Source organism: Dipteris shenzhenensis, chromosome 13 (assembly GCF_047967505.1).
Source record: "Dipteris shenzhenensis isolate YYH24624 ecotype China chromosome 13, Dip_SZ_1.0, whole genome shotgun sequence".
NCBI classification, from domain to species: Eukaryota; Viridiplantae; Streptophyta; class Polypodiopsida; order Gleicheniales; family Dipteridaceae; genus Dipteris; species Dipteris shenzhenensis.
The window spans coordinates 18,003,932-18,030,980 of NC_141608.1; the positions used below are offsets into that span (position 1 = coordinate 18,003,932).

A 27,049-nucleotide genomic window follows, 5' to 3' on the forward strand; every position below is an offset into this window, starting at 1 on the left:
ATGTGTAGACATCATATGCATATGCGTGTAGAGTGTGGGTTAAGGCATGGTAAGATGGCTTTTCTTTATGGCACATGTGTAAATGGACTTAAGGACCCCCTTCTCTATGAGGTGTATGAAGAAGGATGAATAGCCTATAATGTGAGCTCCCCCGTAATGAAGAAGAATGCTTCATGAGCATTGTGTGGTCTTCTCCCCTTTATCATTTTCACAACTCGTGCAATACTTCTATCAACATTCACAACAAAAGTGTTGTCCTCCTACAATTTTTTTAATGATACTTAATACCTAGAAACATTGCCACTTTGATCTACTTCTTGGTGAGCACACTCCTTTCTCAGTTTCCTCCTCTTAAATTTAGGGAGTGAAACTTCCAAATTTTATACCTCTTGACATGTTGATTTGAGTAACAATAATTGATAGAGGGAGCTTATTAACATGAGACAACTTGTGTAGTAGAAGTGTTGTGAAGAGCAAAAGGCTTGTGAAGCACAAATAAAAATAGTAAGACATCCTGATTACATGTTAGTTTGTTATTGGTTTGTAGTCAGTGAGCATGAACTAAACTAATGTGATTTTGTTAAGTTTGTTGTTACTTATCAATTTGTTACTCCAAAGGACGTGGCCGTGCGATGACCTAGATTCGGTGCTTGACTTTCATGCCAACTTCATGACTTAGATTTGGTGCCTAGCTTCAATGATTAGACACCAGTCCCCGAATAGCATTTTCTATTTTGTTGGTCATGGAGCCCAAATTTGTATTCTCATAAGGACCCAAATAAGTAAGCTTTGAAGCTTGGATCAAGCCCCCAATGTCAAGAGCATGGATCCATGGGACAACTTCAAAAGAAGCTAGGAGTCAACCACCAACCTCAGAGACCTAGATTAGTAGGATAGACTTTAAGGTCCAAATCCACAGGGCCATCTTTAGTGCTCACTCCAATGGTCATCCTCAAAGATCCAGGTCCACGGTTCACTCTTATAGGTATGGGTCTGATGGCCAACTCTCAGATGAGAATCCGATGACCAATCGAGGGCCAACATCAGATGGCCACTCAAGGAATGAATTCCACAATCTATCAGGTCATTCTTATAGGTCCAAATGTGAAGGTCAGCTCTTCAAAGTTCCAATTCGTAAAGCTTTTACCACCTTAAAAGCTCAAATCTGTAGATCCACTTTCTAGATATCTGCAAGACTTATAACAATTATCATGCAAGTTAGATGTTAATCATGTCAGTCTACACCACCAAAATCCTGCTCTCCCTCATGCAAATAAAAGGGGAAATACATGGCAAGAGCAAAGGTTCATTGATTTACTTGCTATTGGAGTAGTGGGATTGAAGTGGAATTATTCGATCTTAGAAATTCCATGGGCACAAGGGAATTCATTCAATCATGCTTCGTTCATTTGATATGTATTTAATAGTGGGTCTCTTATTTGGCCTTTATCTTCTCTTGAAAAGGAAGGGCGAAAGAAAGCATGTGGAGGTGAACTACTTCATCCCAAAGCATTTATCCTTGGACCCTCGATGAAGTGCAATGTGCATGACGAGCCTCTTACCATCTGCTCATAACCATTTGAGGCTATCTTAACCAACAATGGAAAATATCGTGCTAGATCAAGGGCCAAGATGTCTACATCTTAGTAGACATAAGTATAACAATGTGCCAAAATAAAACAAACATCGATTATTGGGGTAGAGTAGAATGCCTGCAGAGTAGCAACAGGGAAGGGTAGAGTGGTGTATGTGCTATTAGACGTAGGGGGGAAATAAATCAAGAAGCCCTCTTTCGGGCCCCGTTTTAAGGATAAGATATGCCTCTGCATCAGCTTAGTTGAGAACAATGCATTAAATGGAGAGGGGATGGTTACACATAATTCTTCAAATGAGTGATTTTTCTTCCCACTCAAGCACACAATGGCCACCTACGAGGGGCACATCTGCGTGTAGCCTATGCTGACAAGCAGAGGGGGCTTCGTGAGGGAATCGAATGTGGGCAGCTACGGTCAGGTGGGCAAATGCCCAGTTGTCTGAGTTGTTGCCGGTAGCCTATGGTGGTGACAATGAACAACAGGGGACTTCTCGAGGGAATCGAACGCGGGCAAGTAGCTCAGGTGGCCCAACCGCCCAACCGAGTGAGCTACCCAATGACTACATATCTATGGGAGTTGGAGCTTCTCATGTTGGGTAAAGTGACAGGAGGTCCTGGAGTATTTTCATAAGAAAAGTACGTGTTGCTTTGCATGATGCTTCGTCTAACACTCTCAATTCGAGCCAATTTTCACTCTACTACACTAGCTCATTTGCCCATCAAAATTTCACCCTCTCTCCACCTTCCTGTCTCCCAATCCCACCAAGCTTTCAGTCATGGTCTCCCAAGAGGTTGCGCCGCGTATCTTTGCGTAAGCTCAGAGCATCACCACCTCACTGAGAGCTACACTACTTTGGCCGAACGATCCACTAAACAATTGGAAGTAAAGAAGAGCAAGTTTGTTGCTTGGGCAGCTCCGGTGGATTCCGAAAATACCGCTTTCGAGTTTCTGGATGAGGTGAACTCGGGTTCTTTTTGTTATATCGGAAGCATCCAATAAGGACTACATTTAGTTCGATTCCCAGCCTTCTTCCCCTGGATGCATGAGGGTCATGCCGTCTATTGCCTGCCACCCTTAGATTTACGTAAGAATAACATCTATGGAAGCGGTTAGGTAGCTCTCATCAAGGGGAGTGATAGCTTAACTCTCATTCCTCTCTTCAATCAACTTATTTTGCTGAGTTAATAAGTCTATTCAATTCTCTTTTGCAAATGGAAACCTTGCATACAAACCCATGGATTAGACTCAGAACCGATTGCTGGAATGGTGAGATACAAGACTTTCTTCTTGTTGTTGGTAGACTCCTCGCGTTGGTATCCTGCCGTCCAATCATATTCATGGTGGAGGCCTTAGCCTCCATGTTGCTCTCAACACGTTGGCTGAGGAATGCTCCTTGCAAGGCTACTGTCTGTGTGGAAAAGAGAGGGCGCTGGGCCCTCTTTGTTGCACTGTCTCTTAATCCTCGTCTTCTGACCACCAATCTGGCTGTAAAACTGGAGTATGGTAATGAGGTTCTCCCTTCTACTGGTCCTCAATCTCCTTGATGAAGATGGAACTCGGAACAATGATTTTGTGTGTTGTACTTGTCATACGTCTTTGAATCCAAGAATCCACTATAGTCATTCGTGCTCTTGATTGTGTAGTGCTTCTTGTTGTTTTGTTGCACATTGCGTTCCTAAGCTTTTCCCTGCTACTGTCTTTTTTAAACATGGCAACATACATGGAATCCTAATACTTCTTGTTGAGGGTGGCTTTGGGTCCTTTACCCTTGCTCATGAGCTCATAATTTTGAATGAAGTCTTTTGTCCTGAAACTGCCAACATACAACTGAATGCCCAAGCCAAGGCCTTACTTCATGGTCTGGTCCCGTTCTCTCTCCCCTTGTAGCTCTATAGCTACCTGTGTGAACCGGTTAGTGAAATGGTTAATTGACTCAATAGGGCCCTTGGACAATTTGAAGAAATGGTTCTTCAAACAAGTATAGTGGTGGAAGAAAGAGGGTCTTGATGTTTTTCAGGAACTCCAGAAGGAGCTGGACTAGCCCTTGCTAAGCCCCCAATCCACTTGAGCCAAGAATAGCTGCCTTTACTTGCCCTACAAGTCACTTAATTTCTACCTCTCTCTAACCTTCAGATCCTTTGCCTTGGCCCATGGAATTAATTGCACTGAAGTGGCCTTTACAATTTTAATCAGTTTGAGGCCAGGTCAGTCACTGTAAATTCCTAAAAATTAGAAATTCATGTCCCCGTGACACATACACCTCTTCCTCAAGCCACTATTTAGAAACATAGATTTGACATCCATCTAGTAGACCGTCCGTTGCTGATGAGAGCCAAGGGCAAGAACTATTCGAATTGTGGCCATCCTTGCTACCAGTGCAAAAATGTCTTCATAGTTGATTCGTGGCTGCGGCTGAACATAGCCCTGATCCCCAAGTCTAACTTATGCTTGTTAACAGACCCATTTGACGTATACTTGGCCTTGAAAATCGACTTGACATCAATAACCAATCGGTTCAACGGCCTTGGAACCACCTCCCAATGCCCATTTTTCTCTATAGCTTCTATTTCCAATTGCAGATCTTTCCTCTAGTGTCTTGGGAAAGAGCTGTTGGAAGTTGCAGACATGCCATGTTGTCACTTAGGGAAGTGCGTCGGGTGCGGGCATGCCACTCCCTGTCCCATAGTCACGCATGTGCCTCTTCACCTCCCCAAAAGGTCCCTGGAGGGATGTGAGGAGGGTTTACCACTCAACCTTTATATCTTAGGTCACACAACTTGCACATATTAGCTTATGGGATTACTCCCAAGCTATTCTGAAAGTCCATGTGCGGGATATCTAGGTGTTGAGAAAATATGTGATCTCGTTGAGCGAGTTTTCTTTTGGCCCAAGGTGAAAAAGCATTTTCATAAATATGTGACACAGTGTTTTTCTTGTCAAGGAAGGCAAAGCAAGTGAAGCCAATCGGTCCTTTTACAGCCCTTAGAGATACCATTAGGTAGATGGGAGAGCATTTCCATGGACTTTATTGTTGATCTGCCTACATAAGGTGGATATGATTCTATCCTTGTGGTGGTTGACCGTCTTACCAAGATGGCTCACTTCATTCAGACTGGGGAGTCTATTACTTTGGAAGTTGTCATATATTTTGTCTGCATGGGTTGCCTAGATCCATAGTGTTAGACAAGGATGCTAAATTTACCTGTCCATTTTGGACTATAGTGTTTGAGTCACCAAGGACTGAGTTGGGAATGAGTAGTATAGATCATCCTATAATGGATGGTTAAATAGACAGAGTCAACCAGACCTTAGAAGATATGCTAAGAGCATATGTATCATTGAGGCAACATATATGGAACAAGTGGTTACCATTGTTGGAGTTTCCTACTATGATAGAAAACATTTCTCTACAAGAATCAGTCTGTTCGAGTTGAACTATGGTTATAGACCAGCGAATCCAACTATGGTTGGAATACTTAGAAAGTGCCTAATGCCACAAACTATGCTATTCAAATGCGGGAGATGCTAGCACTTCCGAGAGCTAACATCCGCCAAGCTATGAATAGAGCTAAGGCGTATGCAGATGAAAATAGATCTTTCAGAGAGTTTGAGAAAGGAGAAAAGTTCCTTCACACTCCAAGTCTTTGACTGCAAGAGTGTGCGCTAAGTTGTTACCCCGAAATTGTGGGCCGTGGTTAATTCTAAAAAGGATATCCAAGGTGGCCTATTGAGGAGGGGTATAAGAATTTCTTGATAACTCTATTAAGGCTTAGGAGAAGGAGAGGAGATCTATCTATAAACTTGCAAAAGAAGGTGTAGGTGCAAAGAGAACATTCAACCAAAGGTAGAAGCCCCAAAAGTCAACAATTCGTGCCATAGCTCAGATTTCACATGCGCGCATGCATGTGTGTGTATGTATAGTATACACGCCCACACACACAGAGATCCGCCTGTGTGCATGTGTGCATACGAATTCATGCATGTATGTGATGTATCTAGATGCATACTTACCCACCCACACACGTGTCCACCCGTCTACCACACATAGGCTCATGCGCACTTAGATATACATGCGTGTATTGTATGTTCCTATCTGTATCTACATATATGTATTGCCACAAATATGTAGGGTGGACAGAAAGAGCATGGCTCAAAGTGGCTATGACATTGTTTTTGGAGTAGTTGTGTGTTCATAACTCTCTACTATGATTTTGTTTAGACTGAGAATAATTAGAGGAAGTGTCATGAAATTTCAGTGTTTTACCTATATTGTCTCCTCAGATATGCATTTCCATAAATGCTTTTGAACCTAGTTTTCATCTTGTGTGCATGTTTGTGTTTGACTTGTCTTTAATTTAAGCTTTCTTCTCTTTAGCCTTGTTTTCCTTCATTCCTTCCTGGAGGCCTGCTGTACATTCTGTAGTGCAGTGCCACGTAAAAAATTTTACATGTCAAACTTCTCAAGCTTTTAGACCATCATTATTGTATCCGATGTGTATTGAACCATTCAACTTAAAAGTATAATCTCATCATCAAGCATTTTGTGGAGAACACTGATTTTGTGATGTTCTGTGTCAGATCCTTACTATAGTCTCTGCTTTCAATACTATAATTTCTTATCTGGGAGTAACGATAAACTGTTTGAATAAGAGTAGCATTTATCAGACAATGTTCTGTTGAATGCAAAATATCAGCTGGCAGTCATGGAATCACTGTTTCCTGTATGCAGGGAAATGATGATACTTGTGCTTTAATTGAATCATAAGTGTTGGTGAGAAATTATCTATTGATATCTCACTCAAGGTTATTGTTCCCAATGTAGGTTAGTGATCCTCGTGCTACCCACAATTGTTGGGCTTACAAGGTGGGCCGTCACATCTTTTGATACCAACTGGATGAGGAAAGGGTTCTTCAAGGATTTAATCAGTTTCTGCATGGCCAGGTTCTAGACAGTTACCGCTTCAATGATGACGGAGAACCTGGTGGCACTGCTGGGAGACCTATTTATTCTTCTATCCTTGCATCTGGCCTTGATGGAGTTATGGTGGTGGTGACAAGGTTACTGCGTTATTATTACAGGATTAATTCAAGATATATTCCCACTTGTTAAAGACACCCAATCATGCACTAAATATCTGGAAGGTTGCATTTATCAATTTACAGGTACTATGGTGGTATTAAGCTTGGCACTGGAGGTTTGGTTAGAGCCTATGGTGGAGTGTCACTTGATTGCTTAAGAGAAGCAAAAACAGTTCTAGTAAAGCCCAAGGTATAGTTCACATGTCTCTCCTATTTTATGTAATAAAGAATTAAAATCTGTTGTTTTTTTGTAGTTTTTAAAGTTTCAAAGGTCCCGAGTGTGTGCTATGATTATTTCTTGTTCTCGTACTATGACTTTCAGGTGAGTAAATTCGTGCTTTAGCAACATTTTTCCACATCCACCAAGGCCCTCTTTTTCTGATTTTCGTCAATACTTTTTAAAGATTAGTGTTAAACTGCTTCATGCAGTCGAGACGAAGAGTCTGCTGGCCAAACTCATGCAATTTAGCCGTGACTCCCTGAACTCTTGGATAAAGGAATCTAAGGGCTTCCATCCCTTATTCATGTTGGAGGTCAGCATCTCCTGATGTGCCATTGCTAGGTTAGGTCATAAGTGAGGGCCTTTGTTGTGGGTGTGTGCACCCCTTGTGAGGCTAGTCGAGTGTAGGATCAGAAATGTGCCTATGCCAGGAGGATCACAACAAGGCTAGGGGCCCGATCGGCATGTAGGGCATGTGGGCAGGTTGCCCTGGTAGTATGCTGCATGGTGGCTATTCCCAGGAGGAGGCACGGCCACATCGTGGCTGTTCAAGGCCCTTGCAGGCCTGCTTGCAATAGGACTCCTAGCCCTTAGGCACACATCCATACATCAATTTGACTCTACATAACCCCCCACAAATTGATGACCTCATCCCCCGGGAATAGTACATTGGATGCTCCATGATGGCCCCTACCAATATCTCACTCCTCTCTCGGCAGTAGTATCTGGGATGCTCCAAGTCATGGCCCCAACCAATACTCACTCCTAGGACTCTTGGTTTCTTATGTATCTTGGGGTTTTCTTGGTAAATTTACTAAGGGTATAGACCTAGGACCTAGACATCTTAAAAACACTCAAAACCCAATACAATCATTTTAGGAGGACTATTTATGGAAGAGAACCATTATTGGCACACACAAAACACTTTATTTCATTCATTTTATGCATATAGCAAGGGCAGAGTACCCTAGTACATCAAGCTTATGTAGGAAAATAAAAAAATCTCCCAAGCTGGAAGATGTTCCCTGCGCAGTTGTTGCACACAAGTGTGCACATTCCTGCATGTCGATGAAGGTGTTGATAAAGTCCTTGGCAAGAATGCCCTCGAAGGATATGTCGATAAAATCCATGGGAGCAGCTGCGTAGGGCAATCAGCCCATGACTCTCAAAATGTTGAGTGGAGAGGAACCAATATTGGAGTAGAAGACCTTAATTTGGGTCAATCTTGCTTGATGTCGCAAAGTATCCAAAAGTTTACATGATACAGGATTCAATTCTGATTAGGAAGAATGAAATTCAGAAAAGCCCCAAAAATTGAGGAGCTAGTGCATCAAATGTGTCATCAATAAGAGGAGAAGAGGGCAAAATCAAGAAGACAGAAGGTGAAGGTAATCAACTTCAACTGGGCGAGATTTTATGCTTTCAAGGGGGAGCTTCAATCCCAGTGGCGCCTTCAAAAGAGATGCACAACTTCGTGTATGAATGTTTTCTCCTGCATGGTATCTGAAATGTACGCTGATATCTAGAGGTGGAGTATGCTGATAACCTGTAGAACTTGTGCTGGAAATTGTGCAAAAAAATGAGTACGCTGCCCATAGAGCAATTGCTGCTGAATCTGCTACGATAAGGAGCGCCTTGTTCTGATTGACAATGCAGATTACCAGAGCAGAGATAGATGTGCTTTGCGATTGCAATCCATCTTTATTCTACCGTCCACACTCGTCCGATGATCAATAGCAATGACCCAACATCGGTCATGCAAAGGTGTCGCCCATCAAACTTGAAGATTTCTTGGACAGGATCAAAGCTATCTCCATGAAAGACAGCAATGGACAATGGCGGGCACAGCTGGATTAGTGACCAAGACTAGACAGCTGTAGCTTCATCAGGGCAGAAGAGTGCAAGGGATGATGGGCAAAAAGAGAAGGAAGGTGGTGAGCAGAATGAGGAGGAAATGGCGAGCAGAATGGCTCAGCATCAGGGAAGATAGCGGGCAGAAAGAGGAGAGTGAGCGCACTTCAACAAGGGAGAGTCAAGAAGAAACATGGCTGGCTCTAATACCACATGTTGGGAAGTATGGGAGCAAAATGGAGACAAAGCAAGTAGATCTTTATTCACGATATGAGCCTCTTATATAGGCAAGAAATTACAAAGCACCAAACTCCTCAAATCTCTCAATCAATCCCTACATTCTCTCAATCACTCACCACACTCCTTGATTTACTCAAATCACACCTACTAGAATCCTTACCCACTCTAGCACACCTACTATCACACACTCCTAGCATAGGACTCCTAGCCCTTAGGCACACACCCATACATCAATTCGACTCTACACCTTTTTGGTGTTACAGACCCGCCCCTAGCAGGCCATTTATCGGCAGAGGTGGGCCAACCTGCTAGTTGGCCACCTAGGTTGCCTGGTCAGGCCTATAGGCAAGGGGGTCAGCCCCTATATGGCTGCGTGGCAGCCCATGTTATAGTAGGAGGGGGTGGGCCCCTAGAGGCATGGCAGTCAGCCCATCTAGGGCTGCTGGTCAGCCTGTTGTACGAGCCAACTGGAAGGGAAGGAGTGCCCATTTATAGGGCCCCCTCGCTTGTTGTTTTGTTTCTCACATTGGAGGTTTCCTACAGCGGTTCAGGGTGTTTTTCCTGAGATCCCTTGCAGTCTCTCCTCCTCTTTTTCTCTCTCCATTCAGTTCAGTTTGTGTGGTTTGGTTTGCTCTGTCCTTTTCATTTCGGTTTCCGCTACACTTCACAAATGATATCAGAGCCTGAAGGGTGTTTTCGGATTCGAAAGGAGGTCTTCTCGACGGTTGGGACAGCGAAAGTGTGAAGGTACCTAGGCCCCAAGCTTCTTCACCATCTTGTCCAGCCCTCACATCTCTTTCTCTGTCAATTTCCTTCTCTATCTTCCTTCCCATCCACCCTCTCCTCTCGTTTTGGCTCTCTCTTTCCCTCGACATGGCTACCCTGGCTGAGTTGGCAGATAACAAGGTAAAAGATTACCGTATTACCCACCTTTCCCCTGGACCGTCAATTGGAGGGACTCAATCACGGTGTGTGACAATTCATGATGGATGCCGTACTACAGTCGTATTGTTAGAAAGGACCCAACAGAGGGTACACGCAGCGGAAATAATGCCCAGGAGCTCACACAGTGTGTGGTGTGGGTGTGGAATCACAAACTTCTTTACTTATGTGCATTCAATAGGTGTGCAGACTCATCAATAGACAATGAACCAAACCAGATAGAGAAACCACCAAATAATATATTTCCGTCCACAACTATGGACACAATACAAAAGAGATAGATCCAGAGTCCCACCAGTGGTGTGGTCCTCTGATCTTACCACAAAAGTCCTTCTCCTATCTGCTGGCTATCTCTAGACTAGAGTCCGCGTGCTCCACCTCGAGCGTAAGTAGACTTTCCGTCTAGAATGATCTTCTCCACCTTGCTGTCTGGAAACCAGTCTAGGTGGGCAGCTCCTGCAAGCTAAGTCTGCAGCACAAGGTACTACTTTCTCCTCCTGACTGTAGGCCCAAAGATAGCCCTGCTGCTGGTGGAGGCTACTCTAGTGTAGGATTGGGCATGTGCCTATGCTAGGAGGATCACTGAAACTAGCGGTGGTGAGATCCACTTTAACTATAGCATACAAAGTAAATTGCCAAACAATTAATCTCCACAAACTTAATCACAGGGAGCTAGAGCACTCCTACTCAGAAACAAGGACACTGATTGGCCCCAAACCGTGGCGCCCCTTGCGGGATTCATATAAAGCCAAGCGGTTGATTACAAGGTCTCTTGAAAGCTGCACCACAGGCAAATCACTGCCCACAGACTTCAAATATCCTGCACAGCCTGCAATCCCTACTCAACCTTATACGGCGAATAGGCATCCAAATTACTAGGCAATCCTGCAATCTCCTTGCCAACCAAGTGTGCAACAGAACCCCAAAGGCATCAATTGACTGTGCGCTTCCTGCACCTGCACAACCCAGTGCCCAACCAGCCAGACACGGCTGGACAACTGCAGAAAAGCCCTAGACAGCCAAACTCTGGTGCAATCAATCCACCAAGCACTTCCAAACAAGTCGCCCTTATCTGTAGCCCTCCTCGTCACTGCCCAACATAAAAAACCAACCCTTCTTGGTGAGGAATCAATCTCACATGCAAAAACCAACGAGTAACCAGTCCGGGAACGGAAAAAGTAGGCAAAAGCTAGCCTTCCTTTGCCCAAAATCCACAAAAATAAGGTCATCTGGGCTGGAAAACCCTAGATCTTGCAAAGAATAGTTGATTCTGCCCTGGCACAGCCCAAAGACAACTAAGAAAGAGATGCCCAAGCCAAAATCAGCAGCAACAACCCAAAAAGCAACCAAAAACAGGTCGAAATCCCTGTAGAAGCTCTTGCTCAGCCAGATAACATCCCGCAGTGCCTGCAGCAGTCCGGAAGCAGCAAAAACCAAACTGATCTGGAGGCTCTTGGCATAAAAACGACTTTCGTTTTTGAGCTTCTGGCAGCCTTGGCAACCCACCAACAGCCCACAGACTTGGTAGTCAAAAATCAGCAAAGCGATGTGAAATAATAGCCTTGGAGCACTGTCCCATCCTGTGACTTGCCTCTCCCTATTCTTTTGTGGTCCAAAAAACAGCACTTAAAGCAAATTTCGACTTTTGTGCTTGCTTTTTGGCCTCCTGCATGCCAAACAGGTGTCTTGTGCTGATTTTAGAGTCCCGTGCCCAAAATAACAATTTATAATTGCACCACTCTTTTGGCCCCCTATTGCACACTTTGGTCCAAGGAATCAATTGCCTAGTAACTGGGCGCACATGCACAATTTCCAAGGGCCCACTAGGAATTTTAATTCCCCAAGTCTTGCGCATGTGGCCAAATTCTCGTGCCCTAGAGGCTCAAGGCAGTCACGCGTAAATTACGGGAGTTGCAAATCAAAAGTCCCATAAATTCACATCCTCATGACGTACCCCCCTCTTGAAAGAAGGAAAACGTCCATGATTTCTTGCAAACAAAGACAACAACAAAAGAAAAAGAAAACAATAAAGATAAAAATCCAATCTGAAAGAACAGCCAACAATGCCACCAACAGATCAACTGAGTCTGAAAGGGTAGCCAATCAATAGACCAACCAAATCTGAAAGGATAGCCAACCATGCCGCCAACAGATCAACCAAGTTTGAAAGGATAGCCAACCAAATCTGAAAGGAGAGCCAACCATGCTGCCAACAGATCAACCAACAATGTATACATATTTGTAGAGCCGTGGATAACCAATACATATAACATCTCACATTAGATGCATCATAACCAAGTGACTAGTACACCAACCATAGAGGTCCCACGGCAGAAATATTGTCAGCAACAAGTACCTCGGGTGAGACATACTGTAACACCAAGCGACCTCTACATACTCGAGTGTGCCTGTAAAGAGGGAGTGGAGGTGCTAAGCCCCCCTTGAGCATGAGGCAATGCTCAAGACGCCTGTCGCTCTGCTGAACTTGAAGAAGTGCCAACTAGAGTTGGCTCCAACTGAATAGCCTCAAGGTAGAGCTGCAATACCTGAGGAGTATCTGCCAGTTCCTCCTCCTCCAACCACTTGCATGCAATGATGAATAATTAAAAAATTTGACCAAGTAGCATCGGGTAACTTTACCTTTTACCTTCCTTTACTTGTGTGCTAGAATCTGTTCAGGCACCAGAATTTCATCCAACTCTTCCACCTCTGGATGCATATCCCAAGGAAGATCCTCAGGCACATCACCCTGAAAAGGCTTAAGAAGACTCACATGGAAGGCATTCTGAATCCTCCAATGATGCTACATCATTGATCTTCTCAGTTACCTGAAAAAGCCCATAATACCTCATACTCAATTTAGGAAAAAGCCAAGTACGACCCATGCACTTTTTAGCCTTGCCTTCTGAAAACGCAGCAAGACATAATCACCTTCATTAATAACCACTTCACGACGATGTTTGTCTGCTGCCCTCTTGTGCTTATCATGTGTCCGCTAAAGTGTTTGCTTCACCTTGTGATAAGCTACATCTAAGCTTTCCACATACTTATCAGCCTCGAAAATTTTATCTTTTGTCTGTTAAATGAGTGGGATTTTATGGCTGCCTTCCACTATCTCAAATGGAGCTTTTCCTGTAGAAGAATGTACCGTGTTATTAATTGCATACTCAACCAACAGTAGAAATTTCTCCCTTTGTGACTGGTGCTCCAAAACATAGCATTTCAGCAAATCCAATGCTGTGGAATTATCCTCCTTCGATTGCCCATTTGACTACGGATGAAAAGCTAGAGAAAACCGAAGACTAGTGCCTATATTATCAAAAAATCCTTGCGAAAACAAGCTGGTCATGCGAGGATCCTGTGTAAACTGCGTGAATGCACTCATGAAACTCTGCAACTGCGCCTTGAATAAGTCCACATCCTCCTCATTAGTTAACCTGATGCTCAAAAACATGCTAGTACTCCTCTCTTACAATTTGATCATCAATAGGGGTCTGAGACATCCGCACCTCCTTTTCCTCTTCTGTAAGATCGTTCCTAGTGAGACATATTTACTGAATAGTATGTTGTTTCCTTCGCCTAGTTTGTTGGACTTGCACCAAGCCAACCTCAGGCTCACCTCTTGAAGAAGTTAGGTGGATCCCGGCAATGGAACCACTGAAATCAGCCTTCATAGATTAAAGGGTGGTGAGATCCACTTAAACTATAGCATACAGAGTAAATAGCCAAACAATTAATCACCACAAACTTAATCACGGGGAGCTAGAGCGCTCCTACTCGGAAACAAGGACACCGATTGGCCCCAAACCCTGGTGCACCTTGCTTAAAAGTTTGAAATTTAAACTTTGCTCCTGCTACAAGGTAGCCCAGCACATGCTGAGTCATTCCAGTTCGAAATCCGGCATTGTCCTCCTGTGTGGCAATTAAACGATCCAGAAGCACGGCTGCTCGATCCACATATCGACGCGCCGTCTCACCTTCTGACTGCTTCAAGTTTGCCACCTACAGGTACACATTCTTTGGCTCCTCTTCTTTGCCGAAATACTCAATCATTGCCATTTTGTGATTTTAAAGCTAAGTTTGCATACAAGTATCGCCATGGTATCTCTTCAAATTGCTCACATGAAAGATGTTCTTCATACGCCAGTGGGCTGGTAACTTCAGCTCATACGCTCTGGATCCTTCTTCTGGATATAAAGCTGCTCAATAACCTGGGCCTTCTTAATATGTTCTTTTACCTGCTCAATAACCTATGACATATCCTCAGCAAACTGGTCAGCAGCAAAAATTTGCTCCCCCAAGTGTGTTATTGGAGTGGGTAAACATTGCCCATAGATGATTTCAAATGGGGCTTTCTTGGTGGAAGTATGTACAATGTTATTATAAGCAAACTCTAACATGGGAAAAACTTTGGCCACCTTCTAGGTTGGTCATGGACATAAGCTCGAAGTAAAGTAATTATGGTTTGATTGGCATCAGCATACTATTGGTATGCAAGGCACACAATTTGCATTTTTTAAGACCCAAATATACAAGCTGAATTTTTGAAACGCCCCCTGATTTTTTGAAACGTTTACGTTTCTATGTATTCAAACGTTTCTTTAAACTGGGTTGCCAAGGCTGCTAGAAGCTCAAAAACGAAATTTTAGGACACTGCTTTTGGCCTCTTGCATGCCCAACTAGTGTCTTGTGCTGATTTTAGAGTCCTGTGCCCAAAATAGCAATTTTTAATTGCACCCCTCTTTTGGCCTCTTGTTGCAAACTTTGGTCCAAGGAATTAATTGCCTAGTAATTGGGCGCACATTCACAATTTCCAAGGGCCCACTAGGAATTTTAATTCCCCAAGTCTCGCGCACGTGGCCAAACTCGCGAGCCACAGAGGCTTGAGGCAGTCATGTGTAAATTACGGGAGTCGCAAATCAAAAGTCCCATAAATTCACATCCTTGTGACAGTCACAGCATGGCTTGGGGCCCGATGGGCATATTACCTACCATGGTGGTATGTTGCATGGCTGGTGTTCCCAGGAGGAGGCATAGTACACATCGCTGCTGTTCAGGGCACTTGTAGGCTTGGAGTCGCCTTGGTCAGGCAAGTGAAGGGGCCTGTGTGGCCACCTTTTTGGTGCTACAGACTCGTCCCTAGCAGGCCATTTATAGGCAGAGGTGGTAGGTCTGCCACCTAGGTTCCCTGGTCAGGCCTATAGGCAGGGGGGTCAGCCCCTATATGGCTGCGTGGCAGCCCATTGTATAGTTGGAAGGGTTGGCCCCTAGAGGCATGCCAGTCAGCCCTTCTAGGGCTGCTGGTCGGCCTATTGTACCAGCCGACTAGAGGGGGATGATTTCCTATTTATAGGCCCCCCCACTTGTTGTTTTGTATCTCACAGTGGAGGTTTTCCCAAGTAGTTCAGCAACAACTAAGGATGAGTATATGAATTACTTCCCATGCACTATGGTAAAGATTGCATAGACATGGTTCAAAGAGTCGATGATAATCAGCCGTCACGTCAACTAGGATAATGAAAAAAGGAGTACAAGGTACAAGTACCTAGACCTAGGACTAAGTGTCCTAGGTGTCACATAGGTCCTATGTGGCCTAAAAGGCACTAACACTACCAGTGCCTATATTTATGCCTACAAGGCATATACCATGGCCTATAGGGCATCACTAGAACCACCAGGAGATGGCCTACAAACCCCCCTCCATGGGATGGACTGAAGTATTTTGGAAACGTCTCAAAATACTTGGTATGTTTTTAGTCATGGTGGCACATAATCATCCAAAAGGATATAGCCACCTATGAATGTACAAGGGATGTCAGATCATGTAACAAAGGGAACCAAGTGTAAAGCCTATCGGAAGACTTCAAACTTGGGACGAGGAAGTGCCTTTGTAAACATATCTGCTATGTTGTCCTCTGTGGGAAGATAGGACAACTCTATGTCTCTTGCTGACAACCGCTCCCGAACATAATGATAGTGAACTTCAATATGCTTGGTACGCGCATGAAACACTGGGTTATGCGCAATGGCCAAAACACTCTGGCTGTTAGTGTAGACAATAGTGGAGGATGTCTGGCGAATACCAAGATCTGTAAGTAATTGTCGAAGCCAAACACACTCTACTTTAGCGGTGAAAGCTGCCCTGTACTCATCCTCACAGCTAGATGTGGCAACTGTTGGTTGCTTCTTGCTGACCCAAGAGATACATGAATTGCCAAGCAAAAAACAATTTCCAGTATGTGACACTCTGGTGTTGGAACATCCTGCCCAGTCACTATCCATGTAAGCATGCATGGTAAGTGAACCCTGATCACCGTAGAAGAGGGCTAAATCCTGAGTGCCTCTGAGACATCTGAAGACTCTCTTCACTGCCTGCCAATGCTGTGAACTGGGCATGTGCATGAATCTACTGAGCTGAGATACTGCATACTGTAAGTCAGGTCTAGTGTGACATAAATAAATAAGGCATCCAACAGCCTGCTGATAAAGAGTGATATCACATGGTGGGCTCCCATCATGAGCTGAGAATTTGAAGCCAGGGTCCACTGGAGTAGAGATTGGCTTGCAATCCTCAAACTGAAAACGATCAAGGAGCTGTCCAATATACTTGGACTGAGACATCATGATACCCCCCTCAACATGAACAAACTGAATGCCCAAATAATAATGGAGCTGTCCCATGTCTGACATGTCAAAAATCTGCTGCAAATTAGCCTTGAAAGCTGCAATTTGCTGAGCATCTGGGCCCGTGATGAACATATCATCCACATATAAAATCAGCACTAAAAAATCAGATCCACTCCCGCGGACATAAAGAGTGGGTTTTGTGGGGCTATTCTGAAAACCAAGGGATAGTAAGTGTGCATGAATTTTGGCATACCATGCCCTGGGTGCCTGCTTCAAACCATAAAGGGCTTTTCTAAGCCGGCATACCTTATTTTCAGAATTAACAACCTCAAAGCCAGGAGGTTGTGTGACATATACTTCTTTCTGCAGATCCCCATGAAGAAAAGCAGTCTTGATGTCAAGTTGGTGCACTTGCCAATGATGATGGGCTGCAATAGCAATGACACATCTAATGGTAGTAATCCTAGATGTGGGAGCAAATGTCTTCTCAAAGTCAATGCCTTGTTGTTGGGCATACCCTTTTGCAACAAGACGGGCTTTGTATTGATCTATGCTACCATCAGATTTCCTTTTTAATTTGTAGACCCACTGGGTACCAATGGCATGCTTGCCGGGAGGGAGATCTACTAATTCCCATGTGTCATTTTTAGCAATGGAATGTAACTCAGCTCTCATTGCATCCATCCACTCTTTGCTGTCAAAAGCGTCTTTATGGCACAGAGGCTCTTCATTGCAAGCTGTAGTAAGGAGTGCAAACTCAAGAAAGTGACCATGCTGTCTATTCCCTGATCTTGTCCAGGCACTTGTCCAGGCAGCAAAAGGCTGATCTTGTTGGCTGTCCCTCAATGTATCAAGAAGCCATGTGGGAACTTGCCTTTGCTATCTATTGACAGTTCTTTCTTCAATGACTGCATCATGAATAGTGGGATCATTTTGTGCCGGAAGAGAAACCTGCAAATCAGCATGAGGTAGTGGCTGATTATTGCTTGGTGGAGGGCCTGCAGGAGGCTCATGTTGCTGGTCAAAGTCCTCTTTTGAGGATGGCAGAGGTAAACAAGATTCAAAGGCATCAAACATGTCAACATCTGGCTTAGCTTTGCAGTCCACAAGAGGAGAAGTTGAATGTTCAACAAAGATCACATCTCTACTGACAATAATCTTCCCAGTATTTGGTTGGTATAATCGATACCCTCTGCTCTCCTGGCTGTAACCAATAAATTGTTGGGATAAGTATGATCAAGGGCTTGCTCTATGGTGCATGTGTGCATCTAGGGGAGTCACATGTGTGTTTGTGTGTGTTGTAAAGGCACATCAAGTGCTACGATGTGCCTAGTGTGTGACCTAAGTGATGATGTAAGGACTGATTCCCACTGATGTAGGGGCTGATTGCCACTTATGTAGGGAAGGTAATACCTTCTCCCCCTTTCTATAAGAGAGAGTCCTCTCTCTCACAATCCATAATAGAGAACTACCATCTTTCTTTCATTGTGCTCTCACACCTCTTGCAAGATGCATCTATTCTATCCTACGGGATTCTACACTTGGTATCAGAGCTTTAGGTTCTAGATCTAGCCTAGCCTAGCATTAGATGCTTTCTCTAGCATAAACTACTAGTTTTCTCAAAGCTTCTTCATCTTTCCCATTGTCCTCCTTCTTCCCCAAATTTTGTGAGAGCCTGTTCTCTACCTACAAGCGACCATTGCTGAAACCCTTTGAGCTGCAGACTCCTAGTGTACGGGCGACCTTCCAGTTGCAAGCAATTAGAGAGTTCTCCTCTGTACGCGCAACGCCAACACAAAGACTACTCGACGATCTATCGCGTAATGCCGCCTTTGTGCTTGTCCTTTTGCACATTCCTTTCAGCCCGAGCTGCACGACACTACAGGCAAGCTGCTGTTGAAATCTGAGCTCATTTGGTCAAGAAATGGAGGCACAACAGACAAAAAACAAGTCGGTCTTCTCAAGCTTGGCTATGGCGACCTAGCGCAACATTGCGCCCTTCCTTGATGGAGGACCTTCTCTGGTATAAGGCCTTTCTTCCTGCATAAAAATCTTCTTGAATAGAGCTATGAGCTATGAGAATTGCACCCTCCAAGTTCAAGCCTCTGTTTTGGACAGTTTTGACAATGTTGTGAGTTTGATGCTACATTAGATGCTACTTTAGCATTTCTGATGTTTTAAAGTGTTGAATAGCATCAATACAACTGTGGCTACAGCTTTCCTTTAAGTTGCTATACCTGGATTTGCTTGGAATACTTTCATTTAGCCACCTCTATGAAGCATGCAAGTTGAAGCATTATTTCCATTATGATTTGTAGTATGGAATTTGGTTACAAGTCTTTGCTACTCTAAATGCTTGTACTTTGAAGCTCTTCAATTGTTCCTAGCCTTGTAAGAGAGTGAACACTACCCATTTTGGGTTAGACCATCTCATGGCTACCTTCTTGAATATGGATAAGTTCAATGGTAAAGGCTTTCACACATGGCAGATGAAGGTTAAGTTTGCATTGATGAGGGAAAACCTCTAGGGACTTGTCAAACCTTCTTCAACTTCTTCTTCAACACCTCTAATGCTGGAGAATCCTCAGCTTTGACACGGCCGGCACGAAAGCGTGCTAGAGAAGAGAAAGCCTATGGCATCATTGCTCTTGGCTTAGGAGATGACTATATTCATCACATCTCTGATTTGGAGTCTCCTTTTGAAGCTTGGCAGAAGCACTGATATTATTTTTGGTGCTAGCTCTCACATCTCAAAATTGTCTCTTAAGATTGCTTTTTTTGAATTGAAGATGGCTAGTGGCACTCCTTTGGCTGCCCTTGTCAATCATATGCGGAGTCTCATGACTCAACTTGCTTCTTCAACTCTCTAATCACTACAGATGATGCAATGGCAGTATTGCTCAAAAGTATGCCTGAAGACTATGATCATGTTGTTACTACTTTGAAAAATCTTCCTAATCCTACTCTTGAAGGTCTTATTACTGCTCTTCAAGAAGAAGAAAGGCACATAGAACTCCGGAGAGGCAATGACACAGCCTATGCCATAAAAACTCAAAAGGACAAGTTTTCACCTTGCAGACATTGTGGGAAGACTAATCACCTCTCAAAAGATTGCTTTAAGATCAATCCTTGCAAACATTGTGGCAAAAACAATCACCATGAAAAGTATTGTAAAGCCAAAAAGGAAGCAACTACAAAGTCAGAAACCACCAATGTACTTTCAGTTGATGTGTCTCCACAAGATGAGGCCTCCTATGAAGACTGCTTTTTAAGCACTTTTTTGTTTATCATCACTTGGTCAAATTTTAAGGTTCTCTGCCTGGAGTAGTACTCCAAAAAGAATATGTTATGTCTTTTGTAAATCACCTCTGGTCATCATATGATGTAGACCATGTGATATGTGTTTTGTCTATCCCATTTCTGTGAACCTCACACCCTTGGGAACCCTTGCTAGCATGAGATCCTAGCCATAGATTTATCCTTGACCACCATGAGATGGCATGAGAAACTATGAGACTAGATGTATCCTTGACACTACAAGAGGCAACCCCTTGAGGGGGGGTATGTTGGGATAAGTATGATCAAGGGCTTGCTCTATGGTACATGTGTGCATCTAGGGGAGTCACATGGTAAAAGCTAGGTGGAAGGGTAACAGAAGACAGAGGGGTGCAGAAGGAGCTTCCAAGGGGAGGCGCAAGCCCCTGGAAGTTCAAATGGATTGGTGGAAGCAGCATAGACCCTCCACAAGAATGCCACGCAAGCAAGTGATGTGCAGAGAAAGAAGGAAGAACAAAGAAACAAGTGGGGTGCTGCAGACTTGTGAGTAAAAGCTTACAGGCATGGGCGATTGGATGGAGAAGAGGGAAGGGGTAGACGTTAGCTAGCAGCTTACCTAGGGAGATAGTCTTTGCTTGGTATATGTTTGTTAGAACGACAATATAAACAAATCCTTTGTTCTTATCCTTGTCCCATATGATTTACATTATTTCAATTTATTTGATGTCTTAGTGGCTCAGTATGTAAATCTTATATTGTGCACGATTGACCTTTGCATTATGAATGGTCTAATGATTTTTTTGGTTCTATAAATTTGCAGGTAGAGATGGAGCTATCTTTACCCTTTAATCTCTTAGGGGTAATTTATCCATTGGTAAATATCTTGAACGTTACCTTGAATAGTTTAAGAATATGTGACTTTGAGTTGGTGCTAGCAAATACACATTCCTTTTTCTTGGAGTGTTTTTTGTGCTGGGTGCGTATTAGAGATTTATTGATTTTTATATGCTTTGTTTTGGAAGATGTAACTTATGGATATTGCAATGGAATTGTCATTTGGATTAGTCCTTATCATGCAATTTTGATGTTTCTTATCATTACTTTTCATTGCTAGGTATGTAAGCCTTTATATTTTTATAAGTTTAGTTGTTGATTCATTTGTAAAGTGCATTGTTTTAAGTTTCTGCACCCTCGTGCTCTTTTCTCACCTTTAGTCTGTTTGAGGGCCATGTTCAACTCTCTACATGTGCCTTCCCCTGCAGTTTGCACTAGTTCTATTGTGAGGAAGGGTACTCAGACCACGGGAGAAGGACATGCCACCTCTTGTAAACTTGCATCTAGAGTCTATGCAACTTTATGCAGCACTTGCAGTAGGCAACACTCACAATGTGGTGATGCTTTGGAGGAGTTTGGCAGCTTTTTCACAGGGAAATGCTAAATAATTAGTCTCAAATCGAACTTGATGCATCATGTGCGGAGATAAAACCGATAAAATCCAAAAGTTAATTTGGAAAATTATGTTAGGTGGGAGTTCCTAGAACATTGGATCTGTTAATGTAGTGATGCATATAGCAACCTGAAATAGTATTCTTGTGATGCTAAAGAAGGTGCCACAATCCCACACCTAATGGAGAATTTGTGGTTTGTTTCTAGCTTCAAGAAATTCGTCCAACTGATGTGTCAATGTGTGTATAATCTCATAAAAGATGATCAGTAATGCAAATCAGAGGTTCATCCAAGTACCACATATTTAAACTCAAGTGAAAGAACTAGCTACAGGATCTTGAGTAATGGGAGGTTGTTGATGGCATTGATAAAAGGTCAGGTGCAAGTGCAAAGGAGATTTTAGATTTTCAAATGGAAGAAAAAGGACTTGCAAATTCAATCTCTTAGTATAAGAGTATTTTTTAAATTGAGGCAATAGTTACTTCAAATGCCGCTTTGGAAGTCTTAAAGAAATGATTTGGTCTGTTCTTAATGAGCTGAAGCACACCTTTCAATTCTGCATAAGCAGCTTGGCAGATGGCCGAAGCTCCCTTCATTTGAGGAGTTAGTTGGGTATCTATTGCAAGAAGAAAATAGAAAACAAATATTCCAACTACCCCGTCTTTTTAGGTGTTTACCAGCCGAATTGGATGGTCCCACTTGGAACTACCTATGATCAATGCAATTCACGTCAGTCCTGGGCCTCCTTTTTCAGCAAAGGGAAGGGGGTCCGTGCTCAGCTTGAGAAAGGATCTAAAGACAAAACATTAGTACAAAAGGGAAGATTCCTATGTAGTATTGGGAAGATGGTGCTGAACAACGTGCCATGATTTTATTGTTAGAATCTTGGACACTAGCTTCAGCATGCTAGAAGATAGCAAACATGGATGAGAGGACTTTTGTGGGTAGAGAGGTAGGAGTAGAGGCAAAGGCAGAGGAAGAGGAAGAGGAAGAGGTGGAAGATCACTTGCAGATAGAGACAAAGCTTGTGCCATAAATTTGCAAGTGAGGATGCTCAAGACAGTTATAGTCCTAGTGCCAAAAATGAAATATGGTAGAAACTTCCATTTCCAAATATGCTCTCTTTACTGTGGTCCAGTGTTATAGTTTACGTAGCTTTCCCTTCCCCGTAAGAAATGTTAACATCCTCGAAAATAAAATTCAGAAGCCTCTTTTAGAGATTGCTTACCCTTTCCCATGTTGAACTCTCCTCAAGTATGTCTTTCCACTTAATGAGACATTCTTGTTATGTTGTGTCTTATTCTTTTTTCTCATCCATCTATTTTTTTGTGTGTTTCATGTGATAAAGATGCAGATTCATTTCCTATGAGATTATCATCATCTCCTAATTTCCTTGTCTACTTACATGAAAAATTGGATGTATGCTACATCCTTCTAGCAAAGCTAATTTGTATAAGTGTTAGGAATGGTCCGTAATCTCCATCCTTTAAGTCTATTTACATGAAAAATTGGATGTGTTTTACATCCTTAAGCATTAGGAATGGTCCACAATTCCTAGAATATAACTTTTGACATTTACATGTTTTTAGGGTTCTGAAGATCCTAGTACGTTAAAATAGACTCTCTTTTTCTTTAAATTCCAGCTTTCTACGGTGTGGATATGCATAAGCCTTTCTAATGCTATCTCTGGCTAGCTTAAGCATTTGATTCATATCTTCAAGAAAGTCTTTAGCTACATGAACCTTCTCTTTTTTGAGTGCCACTGCAATTGGAGCTCTAGGTTGAATCCATACATCATCAAGATCCATATGAATGCCTTCTAGGGATATGATATGTCCTAAGTAGTGTACTTCTTTTGTAAAGAATTCAAACTTGGATTCTTTAGCAAAAAGAGATTTGTCTCTAAGCATTTGGAATACTCGTCTCAAATGCTACATATGCTTCTTTCTTGTTTTTCTATGGACGAGGATATTATCTAGAAATACTATGTCAAATTTTCCTAAATATGGCCTTAAGATACTGTTGATAAGGTTGCTGAAGCATTAGTTGAACCAAATAGTATTACTTTAAATTGACAATGCCCATACTTGGTACGTATAGATGTTTTGGATACATCTTCTTATCTAATTCATACTTGGTGATATCCAAATCTTAATTCAATTTCAGTTCAATATTTCTTAATCCAAATACTATGTCAAATTTTCCTAAATATGGCCTTAAGATACTGTTGATAAGGTTGCTGAAGCATTAGTTGAACCAAATAGTATTACTTTAAATTGACAATGCCCATACTTGGTACGTATAGATGTTTTGGATACATCTTCTTATCTAATTCATACTTGGTGATATCCAAATCTTAATTCAATTTCAGTACAATATTGTGTCTCCTTGCAAATGATCAAAAAACGCATCAATGCGAGGCATATGATAGTTATTTTTAATTGTGATTTTGTAAGCAACACAAATTGGTGCTATCCACATAAGAAACCTCTAGTTTTGCATACTTTTCAGTATCTTTAAGCACTAACAGCTACACGCCTTTTGCTTGTTTTTGTGAGGCTTATTTGGGGCTTTAGCGCCCATCTTTTGAGTTTGTGGACAGTTCCTAGCAAAATGATATTTTCTAGACATTTAAAGCAAATATTTTCTTGGTTAGCTTTCATAATCTTTTTTTTTCGAAGTGGGTATCTTTGAGTTTGGAGTGTCTTGGACTGTGCCTAAGAAACTAACTTTTTGAATTGCACCTTAATAGACCTATAGGCTATGATGCACTACTGACAAATGAGAAATTACAGATGAACTATATAGTATAGACAACGAACTATGATGATGACCTTCTAAATCACATAAGGACTTGCTAGACCAGTATGCATGTCGAGAAGATGCCAAATAAACAAGTGGTCAATGTCCTTCTTAATAGCTCACTCAACCTGTGGGATGACTTTGTCACCATGCTCTCATATGAGAGAAGGCTCTTTGCTTCATGGTTTATCGAAGCCACAAGACAAATTAGGAAATTGGGTAATTGGGATGATGTCCGAAATGGCTAAAAAGAAAAAGCAATACTAAAAAACTGGGTAATTGGGATGATGTCCGAAATGGCTAAAAAGAAAAAGCAATACTAAAAAACTTGGTATAATTCTAAGCCAAAACAATATAATAATACCAAAGGGCAATATGATGATGTAAAAATCATCATGATCAGAAGGAATGCAAGAAAATAGATACTGTTAATAAGTATACGAAGCTTGCTCATTTTGCAATGAAGTCAATATCACTCATGCAGATTGTATGAGGCAAAGGGGTATATCAGCTAAATGTGGCTGACTGTGGGTCCAGACCTGCCTGGTATAGAATATGCTTCCATGTCTCCATGATCTCAGCAAGCTCCCGTGGCTGTCATGTTTTCCCTCTCTGCAAGGAATGAGGAGATGGTCAGTGCCCCACGAAAAGCTGGGGAAATTTTCCTCATATACTGGCGAATGCCTTGCATTCCATGAGAGTGTGCTTCTTGGTCTCTGCTACTTCCTGCTGGCAAGTTATGCATGATTGATCTATAGGGGAGACATGTCTGTGTGGATGTCTTCCTCTGCCCACTCTTATATGAGGTGGTGGAATCCAGTGTGCATATTGCTACTATATGCTGTGCACAGAGAGCGAGAGAGAGAGAGAGAGAGAGAGAGAGAGAGAGCATGCACTGGGTCACATAGGGATGGGGAGAGGGGGGGTGTTAATGGATGAGGCACCTGCTCTCTTATCTGGACTGATACTAGTGTTAACGTCCAGGTCCGGTAGTGTGTGTAACCAGGTGATGGCACTAGTGCATCCGGTTGTGATGCTACAAAATGTAATGAAAAACTTGGAGAGTATGTGCAAATTTTGAATTTCTATTTTGGCATTGCTCCATGATTAACATACTTCAACAGATGCAGGTTTACAGTGTGGATAAGCTACAAGAAGATTATGATTCTGCCGGAAACGGTGGTACATGCATGAGGCTTTTAGTAGAAGTGGATAAGGCACTCCCCTTTGAACAGGCTGTTAGAAATGCATGTAGTGGACAAGCTGAGATCAAGTGGCAGTGAAAAGAGTGGATATAAGCGTGCCACTTTTTCCGATGCATTGCTATCAGCTTTATTATTTCCAAAGAATGCACCATGAGGTAAGCGAGTGGCATCTTCTGCCCTGAATTTGATGAGGAATGGCAAGTACCGGGGCTTGGACTTCCTAATTATTTTTAATGGTGCATTATAAATTGTCTGAGCAGGTTTTCTAGAGGCTGCAGAGAAAACGGTCATTCTGCTGATTGATTCTGGTGGTATATTTAGGGGTTGAAAGCCTAGCCTGACTTTGTTCCAATAATTGTGGGTAGAAATGGGAAGTTGTTTATATGGATTGTAAAATGTTTCGTTTGTTGTACAGGAGGTTTTGTGATATATACAAATGTCAACGTTTCAGTTTTTCCCTCATCTCTCTCAGAGAAATGCTTTTAGGTTTTGAAAAGATTGTTTTTAAATACCTTCAGCACTTCAATGTAGTCTGTAGTTTAAAGAGCCCACAAGATACACCAGCTTGAGTAGTTTGACACAGTTCCAATCATTGTTCAAAAGTATTGTAAATCTTTGCAAGAATATGGCGGCCATAACATAAAAGAGATTACAAATGAGAAGGGTCTATTCAAAGAACCAATGTAGGCTCCCTTGCAGTGAGCATGTCTTCCTTGAAATGTATTTCATTCCAAGGCGTTGGGAAAAGTAGCTGCACTATGTTGTGCTTTTAGAGGATTGAGTTTGGGAATGTTCCTGGATTGAAACTGCACTATGTTGTGTTTTTGGAGGATGAGTTTGGGAATGTTCCTGGATTCATCTAGGTATATGCTTCTGCCGTATCAGTGGACATGCAAATTTCACCTTGTGAAGTTTTCATCTAAGTTGCGGCCTGCTGGTATTGCGATAATTCTTTCTATCTTAAATGGTGTGTTGCCCTATCAACTAGATTTAGATTTAGATGCTCGTTTGGGAGAGACTAAAATGAAATCGTTTAGACTTCACAAGCAGTTGTAGCTTGAATGAAGAGATTTGGACTACTTTTTGATTAGCCTTCTCCTTTAGTGCTAGCCTTTGTCATGGCTGCGTTTGCCCTTCACCTCCGGAGTGCCGATAGAAACTCAGTACGAAGACTTTGTATAAATGGATGCTCAAGTATGTGTGGGTGTGTAGATTTGTATGTGTGAGAGCATACTTCTATACTATGGTCTACACCCATTGTTGGGTGTTGATGACATCAATAGGGATGTCATAGTAGCTAGTCCTTGCTATGCATGATGGAGTTTATGGTTTTTAATCTTATGAGTGACTCTCGTGAGATTGAAACTGCACTATGTTGTGTTTTTAGAGGATGAGTTTGGGAATGTTCTTGGATTCATCTAGGTATAAGTAACTCCTTGAAGAGGGCTGCACATCAATTTTGCTGTTAAACATTGACTCAACGCATTGTGTCCTAGTTGGATGTCTAGGTGGATGCTTCATGTAGACATGGCTGCTTGAGGTCATAAGTTGTGCTAGCAGTTGAAGACTGTCATAAGGCATAAGTTGTTTTTCCAAGTTGGCAAGGAATCTGATTAGCCTAACTCTATGTGTGAACTCTGCATTGCCGTTCTTCCAAAGAAAACAAATAACCATCACCAAATTTTGGACACTAAAATTTATATTTTGATTTGCTATATTGTATACTATCCTATGGCAGCAGTGTTATAAGGAATGAATCTAGGAGC

The 27,049-nt window shown here is 42.5% G+C and overlaps 1 protein-coding gene across 4 annotated transcripts; it reads left to right on the forward strand.

The window, feature by feature from the left end:
* Nucleotides 1–2,203: 2,203 nt before the first annotated feature.
* LOC147895113 (ribosomal protein S5 domain protein) lies at nt 2,204–26,029 on the forward strand. 4 transcript variants are annotated; one of them, XR_015542002.1, is made up of 7 exons: nt 2,204–2,552; nt 6,418–6,459; nt 6,538–6,653; nt 6,759–6,864; nt 20,651–20,704; nt 25,203–25,438; nt 25,544–25,737. XR_015542002.1 is itself a non-coding variant. In XM_087383800.1 (6 exons), the coding sequence occupies exons 1-6, from the start codon at nt 2,247–2,249 to the stop codon at nt 25,359–25,361; spliced, it is 783 nt and encodes a 260-aa protein (XP_087239926.1). In that variant the 5' UTR covers nt 2,204–2,246; the 3' UTR covers nt 25,362–25,511. The 4 variants fall into 4 exon arrangements, 2 of the variants coding, with proteins under 2 accessions (XP_087239926.1, XP_087239927.1); XR_015542003.1 differs by lacking the exon at nt 6,418–6,459 and having other exon boundaries at nt 25,544–26,029; XM_087383800.1 differs by lacking the exon at nt 25,544–25,737 and having other exon boundaries at nt 25,203–25,511.
* Nucleotides 26,030–27,049: the final 1,020 nt, after the last annotated feature.

Coding starts and splice junctions, on each gene's coding strand:
- LOC147895113 (XM_087383800.1), top strand. CDS start 2,247: ATGATGCTTCGTCTAACACTCTCAATTCGAGCCAATTTTCACTCTACT. Junction 2,553..6,417: donor CTTTCGAGTTTCTGGATGAG/GTGAACTCGGGT, acceptor TTCCCAATGTAG/GTTAGTGATCCTCGTGCTAC. Junction 6,460..6,537: donor ACAATTGTTGGGCTTACAAG/GTGGGCCGTCAC, acceptor CTGCATGGCCAG/GTTCTAGACAGTTACCGCTT.